Raw genomic sequence first — 7,682 nt, forward strand, 5'->3', positions numbered from 1 at the left:
ACATGCATATCTGAATTTATACATTACATATATAAAAATGAATACATATGATTCATTATATCTTACATTTAATTTTAAATAAAGGCACACTAAACAAAATTTAACGTATCAGGATCACACTGTCGACTTACTCACTGACATGCAAAACTGACTCATGAAGGCTCTGAATGACAATATCTAACACTGAAAGACAATGATCAACATTCTCAGCCATACAAGAGTATGTGTGAGATGCAAAAGCCATGTCCCCTGCATGAAATCAATCATTCAGTCTGCTCACGGTTTCACATTTATTTATTTTAATTTATTTTATTTATTTACATTTCAAATATTATACCCTCTCCCAGATTCCCCTCTGCAAACTCCCTATTCCATTCCCCCTTACCCTGCTTCTATGATGGTGCTCTCCCACCCACCTACCCACTCTTGCCTCACTGCCCTAGCATTCCTCTACACTGGGGAATCAAGCCTTCACAGGATGAAGGGCCTCCCTTCCCACTGATGCCAGGTAAGGCCTCTTCAGATCCTTCAGTCCTTCCCCTAACTCCTACACTGGGGTTCCTGTGCTCAGTCCGATAGTTGGCTGTGAACATCCACATCTGTATTGGTCAAGATCTGACATAGCCTCTCAGAAGAGAGCGGTTCTCAAGCTCCTCTAAGCAAGCACTTCTTGGCATCAGCAATAGTGTCAGGGTTTGGTGTCTGCCCCAGATAGGGCAGTCTCTGGATGGCCTTCCCTTCAATCTCTGCTCCATTATTTGTTCTAGTATTTCCTTTAGACAGGATAAATTCTGGGTTAAAATATTGAGGAAGGGTGGGTGGCCCCATCCCTCAACCTGGGAAGGGCACAAGCCTAACCTCTAGATATGGTCTTGACAAGTTCTTTCCCCTCTTTGTGAGGATTTTAGCTAATGTCATCCCTGTGGGGTCCTGAGAGGCTCTTGCTTTCCTGGCATCTGGGACTTTCTGGCTGCTACCCCCAGTTTCCCATCCTCCATTGCTACACAACTCTATTCAATTTTCTGACCCTCTGTAAATCTCCTCCATCTCCTCCCATACCTGATTCTTCCCCTCTTTTTTCTCTCTCCTGCTTGTCTTCCTCCCAAATCGCTCCCACCCTCTACTTCCCTTATTTTGTTCCCCCTTCTAAGTAGGGACTGAAGCATCCACTCTTTGGTCTTCCTTCCACTTGAGCTTCAGGTAGTCCATGAGTTATATTGTGAGTATTCCACACTCTTTGCCTAATACCCACTTATCAGTTAAGACATACCATGTGTGGTTTTTCTGACTGAGCTGCCTTACTCAGGATGATATTTTCTAGATTCATCCATTTGCCTGTAAATTTCATGAAAAGTCACTGTTTTTAATAGCTGAGCAGTATTGCATTGTGTAAATGTACCACATTTTCTGTATCCATTCCTCTGTTGAGGGACATATGGGTTATTTCCAGGTTCTGACTATTATAAATATGGCTGCTATGAATATCGTGCATCAGGTGTGCATATTACATGTTGGAGCATTTTGTGGGTATATGCCCAGGTGTGGTATACCTAGGTTCTCACATAGTACAATGTCCAATTTTCTGAGGAACCACCAGACTGATTTCCAGAGTAGTTGAACCAGGTTGCAATCCCACCAGCAATGGAGGAAGGAGTGTTCCTCTTTTTCCACATCCTTGCCAGCATGTGCTGTCACCTGACTTTTTTATCTTAGCCATTCTGGCTGCTGTAGGTGGAATTGCAGGGTCATTTTGACTTGTATTTTCCTGATGACTAAGGATGTTGAATATTTCTTTAGGTGCTTCTTGACCATTTGATATTCCATAGTAGCTAATTCTGTGTTTAGCTCTGTACACCACTTTTAATAAGGGTATTTGGTTCTCTGGGGTCTAACTTCTTGAGTTCTTTGTATATATTGGATACTAGCCCTCTATCAGATGTAGGGTTGGTAAAGATCTTTTCCCAATCTGTTGGTTGTCATTTTGTCCAATTGACAGTGTCCTTTACCTTACAGAAGCTTTGCAATTTTATGAGGTCCTATTTGTTGATTCTTGATCTTAGAGTATATGCCATTGGTGTTCTCTTCAGGAAAATTTCCCCTGTACCCATGCATTCGAAGCTCTTCCCCACTTTCTCTTCTATTAGTTTCAGTGCATCTGGTTTTATGAGGAGGCCCTTTGATCCTCTTGGACATGAGCTTTGTAAAAGGTGATAAGATGGATTGATTTCATTCTTCTGACCATATGCTGACCACCAGTTGAGACAACAGCATTTGTTGAAAATGGTGTCTTTTTTCCAATGGATGGTTTTGCTTCCTTGGTCAAAGATCAAGTGACCGTGGTTGTGTGGTTTCATTTCTGGGTCTTCAATTCTATTCCATTGATCTACCTGCCTGTCACTGTACTAATACCATGCAGTTTTTTATCATGATTGCTCTGTAATACAGCTTGAGTCGGGGATGGTGATTTCCCCAGCAGTTCTTTTATTGTGAAGAATAGTTTGTGCTACCCTGGGTTTATGGTTATTCTGAATGAATTTGCAAATTGCTCTTTCTCACTCTATGAAGAATTGAGTTGGAATTTTGATGGGGATTGCATTGAATCTGTTGTCTGCTTTCAGCAAGATGTCCATTTTTACTATATTAATCCTGCCAATCCATGAGCATGGGAGATTTTTCCATCATTTGGGGTCTTTTTCGATTTCTTTCTTCAGATACATGAAGTTCTTGTTGTACAGATCTTTCACTTGTTTGATTAGAGTCACACCAAGATATTTTATATTGTTTGTGAATATTGTGAAGAGTGTCACTTTCCTAATTTCTTTCTCAGACCATTTATTCTTTGAGTATAGGAAGGCTACTGATTTGTTTGAGTTAATTTTATATCCAGACACTTTGCTGAAGTTGTTTATCAGCAGTTGGAGTTCTCTGGTGGAATTTTGGGGTATACTATCATATCATCTGCAAATAGTGATATTTTGGCTTTTTCTTTTCCAATTTGTATCCCTTCGATCTCCTTTTGCTGTTTAATTGCTCTAGCTAAAACAAGTACTATGTTGAATAGATAGGGAAAGAGTGGGCAGCCTTATCTAGTCTCTGATTTTAATGGCATTGCTTCAAGTTTCTCTCCATTTAGTTTGATATTGGCTACTGATTTGCTGTATATTGCTTTTATGGGCCTTGAATTTCTTATCTTTCCAAGACTTTTATCATGAACAGGTGTTGAATTTTGTCAAATGCTTCCTTAGCATCTAATGAGATGATCATGTGATTTTTTTATTTGAGTTTGTTTATGCAGTGGATTATGGTAATGAATTTTCATCTATTGAACCATCCCTGCATTCCTGGGATGAAGCCTACTTGATTGTGGCTAATGATGGTTTTTATGTTCTTGGATTTGGTTTGCATGAATGCTATTGAGTATTTTTGCATCGATACTCATAAAGGAAATTGGTCTGAAGTGCTCTTTCTTTGTTGGGTCTTTGCGTGGCTTTGGTATCAGCATAACTCTGGCTTCATAGAATGAATTGTGTAATGTTTCTTCTACTTCTATTTTGTAGAATAGTTTGAAGAGTATTGGTATTAGGTCTTCTTTGAAGGTCTGATAGAATTCTGCATTAAACCCATCTAGTCCTGGTATTTTTTTGGTTGGGAAATTTTTAATGACTACTTCTATGTCTTTAGGGGTTATGGAACTATTTAAGTGGTTTATATGATTCTGATTTAACTTTGGTATCTATCTAGAAAATTGTCCATTTCATCCAGACTTTCCAGTTTTGTAGAGGATAGGCTTTTGTGGTAGGATCTGATATTTTTTTAAATTTCTTTAGTTTCTGTTGTTATATCTCCTTTTTCATTTTGGACACTGTCTCTGTGCCTTTTGGTTAATCTGGCTAAGGTTTTATCTATCTTGTTGGTTTTCTCAAAGAACCAGCTCCTAGTTTGGTTGATTCTTTGTATAGTTCTTTTTGTTTCTACTTGATTGATTTCAGCCCAGATTTTGATTATTTCCTGCCATCTACTCCTCTTCGGTGTATCTGCTTCTTTGTGTTCTAGAACTTTCAGGTGTGCTGTTAAGCTGCTAATGTATGCTTTTTCCAGTTTCTTTTTGGAGGCACTCAGAGCTATGAGTTTTTCTCTTAGCACTGCTTTCATTGTGTCCTATAAGTCTGGGTATGTTGCGCCATCATTTTCATTAAATTCTAAAGTCTTTCATTTCTTTCTTATTTCTTCCTTGTCCAAGTTATCATTGAGTAGGGCATTTTTCAGCTTTCATGTGTATGTGGGATTTCTGTTGTTTTAGCTGCTATTGAAGGCCAGCCTTAATTTGTGGTGATCTGATTGGATGTACGGGATTATTTCAATTTTTGTGTATCTGTTGAGGCCTGTTTTGTGGCTGATTATAGAATCAGTTTTATCGTATGTTTTCTCATGAAAATCCAGTCCCCCACATTTGAGCAGTCTGAATACAACACATGATTAACTATAAATGGATACAACACATGATTAACTATAAAAACAACACATAACTATAAATACAAATATATATATATATATATGACACATGATTAACTATGAATACTATGGTACCTTCAAAATAGACAGAAGGGACATTTTCTTGAAACCATACTCTGGACTCTGGATCACAGTTTATGTTCTCTAAGAGTAAAACAAAATCTAATTCTACCACATTAAATCCACCTCTCATAAAGAAACAAACACTGTAATATATTATGTTATGGAAGAGTTTACAAAGTAAGAAAATCAACAGTTTGTCTTACTAGTAGCATTTATAATCTAGTAACTAGATAGCAAGGAGAAATTCTTCTTGTTAAACCACACAACTTAGCTTTCTAGGTTCAATATAATTATTTCTCTAACAAAGGAAACTTTAGATAAAGGCTAATATTAGAGCATTTTCAATCTCCTTCCCAGGGTGTCCATACATGACATGCCCATCCTGTTTACACAGGACTATAATCCAATGGAATAAGTTCCCCAGACTTCTGACTAGACCTATCTAAATCCCTACCTGTGCAACCCTACATGAACAGTATAATGCAGAATCACATTCACATAGTATATAGGTGAGTATACTCAGGATCAGTTAAATACCACCATCTTTCTACATTCACACTCAGCTAGGAGCTACATTAGCACACCTTTTGGTTACTTGTGAATTAGAAGCAACCCAGTTTCACTTATCAAAAATCTGTACCAAATATATGAAGGACTTACCTACAAACTCTTCATACTTGATCTGAAATTCATCAAATTAAGGCAATATGAAAATATCCAATCAACAGAGGAAGCTCGTAATCCCAATATCAGACACACAGCCAGAGCTCTGATTCTAGATACCACCACTCATCTTGGGATGTCCAGTCTCTGCAGTACACTGACTGGGAGAGAGCAAGACAAAGTCCAGAACCAGTGGTGTCCTCAGTTTGCCCCTTCCCTCCAGGACATCAGATACTGCTGCTTACCAGGCCAGAAAGGGGAAACAGAGTGCAGAACAAATGTTGAGGCTCTGCATCTTCTACTTTCTCCCTCTCAAGGTTTCCAGGTGCTGCCACATACTGGGCTAAAAGTATGAGACTGTCTGGGATGGACAGGATCTCTGTTCAGTTGGGAGGAATGCTGAGGGGTGTGGCCTTCTCTGAAAGATCTTTAATAAATCTGCTTTACAGATCCTAGCTTGTGATCTTTTATTTTATTTTGGGTGGGTTTGAATGCATACAATTTATTTGGGGTGAATCAATGGTTATACAGTTTGGGAGAAAGGCATAGAAATATCCAGGAAGGGAAAGAGTTATTGGCTGAAAATTAAGGAACTGAGATGCCTCGTTAACATGAGGAGGCATTCGAGGGACGGATTTCAGAGGCTGACTACGTGTGACCACATGGTTGTTTTCTTGGTTGTTGTTAAAACATTTCTTGACCTTAAGATTGCTCTATTTTCCTACATAGTAGACACAGGTCCCATGTGTGGGCACAGTCCAAATTGAATATGTTGAACATATTCAATATTCATGCACATTTACTAATGAAAAGAATGAAAGCAAAACATACAATCAATGCAATTAATTCATGTTAGTTTTGTACAAACACATGTTAATATCAGAATAAACAGTATCATATCACAATAATATTTGGATACACTTAAGGTATAATGTATCATATATAATTCATTATCTAACATTTTTAACTAGTGTATGAGTGAAACAAGCATGGGAATAATTATATTAGTTTTAATAATGACTATTTTATTTAATATTAACTAGTAATAAATCACCAGAAACTTATTACATGTGTGTGGCACACATTGTATTTCCAACAGACAACACAAGTTTATGATATTCCTCAGAAAAAGTGAAAGAGGATTAATGAAAGAATGATCATGGTTTCATGGAAGAGAATGTCCCAAGGACTCTTGTCATGGCCCCCAGGACCTCCTTATTCCTCAGACTATAGATGATGGGGTTGAGCATGGGGGTAAGGATAGTGTAGAAAACAGTCAGAATCTTATCTTCTGTTGGGGAGCGAAGACTCCTAGGTCGAAGATAGGTATAGACAAAAGGTGCATAGTAAAATGTCACCACAGTTAAGTGAGTTGAGCATGTGGTGAAGGCCTTCTTCTTTCCCTCTTTTGAGCGCATGTGGAAGACAGCAAAAAGGACCCTACCATAGGAAGCTGTGATACCAAGGAAAGGCAGTAGGAGAAACAGGCTTGTGCTCACAAACACCATGTACTCATAAACCCAAGTGTCCATACAGGCCAGGGGCAACATGGCTGGAACATCACAGAAGAAATGGTTAATGGACCTAGAATGGCAGTAAGGAATATGAAGGGCATAGATGGAATGTGCTAAAGAGTTGATTGAGCCCAATATCCAGGATCCTATGATCATCTTCAGACACATTATCTTGCTCATGCGAATGGGATAGTGAAGGGGATGGCAGATAGCCACAAAACGATCATAAGCCATGGAAGCCAAGAGCAAGCCCTCAGAACCTGCCATGGTCAAAAAGAAAAAAGACTGCACACCACAGCCCAGAAAAGAGATGTTTTTCTGGCCAGAAAGGAAGTTAAATGCCATCTTGGGAACAGTGGTAGAAATGTACATCAGGTCCATGAGAGAGAGCTGACTGAGGAGAAAGTACATGGGGGTGTGGAGCCTTGGATCCACACGAATGAGGTGGATCATTGCTGAGTTTCCAAACAAGGCCAGAAAGAAGACAAGTATGATGAGCATCATAAGTAGTAGGCCAGTTTGGTTTTGTGGAAGCAACCCTAAGAGAATGAAATCACTTGAACTCTGATTCCATTTCTCCATGAAAATGTATTTCTTTATATTTCTTGAAAAGAGTGACCTGAAAACAAATATATTTATCATATGAAATACAACAGAATAAAGAGGAACTGGCTTGTAATGAATGTTTACTCTGAATTGTTCTTCCAGCACCATCATTCTGTTGACTGTATTTTGAAATCTGAACTGAATGTTTCTTCCCTGGCCATGATCACAATTCAGGGATGTCTGTATAATCATGATGACATCAAAGGAAGCAACATAAGTAAGATAGCACAAACACTTCCTTCTAGATAATTCCATGCAGGACTGTTATTAACCTGCCTTACAAAACAAAGGAACTCATGTCCCTACTCACCCTAATCTCTGCAT

At 38.6% G+C, this 7,682-nt stretch overlaps 1 protein-coding gene across 1 annotated transcript; it reads right to left on the reverse strand.

Moving 5' to 3' along the window:
* Positions 1 to 6,395: 6,395 nt before the first annotated feature.
* Positions 6,396 to 7,334, reverse strand: Olfr168 (olfactory receptor 168). The gene has a single exon (NM_146357.1). It carries the CDS (start codon positions 7,332 to 7,334, stop codon positions 6,396 to 6,398), a length of 939 nt encoding a protein of 312 aa, NP_666469.1.
* Positions 7,335 to 7,682: the final 348 nt, after the last annotated feature.

The sequence above is a fragment of the Mus musculus genome, chromosome 16 (genome assembly GCF_000001635.26).
Source record: "Mus musculus strain C57BL/6J chromosome 16, GRCm38.p6 C57BL/6J".
In the NCBI taxonomy this organism is placed as follows: Eukaryota; Metazoa; Chordata; class Mammalia; order Rodentia; family Muridae; genus Mus; species Mus musculus.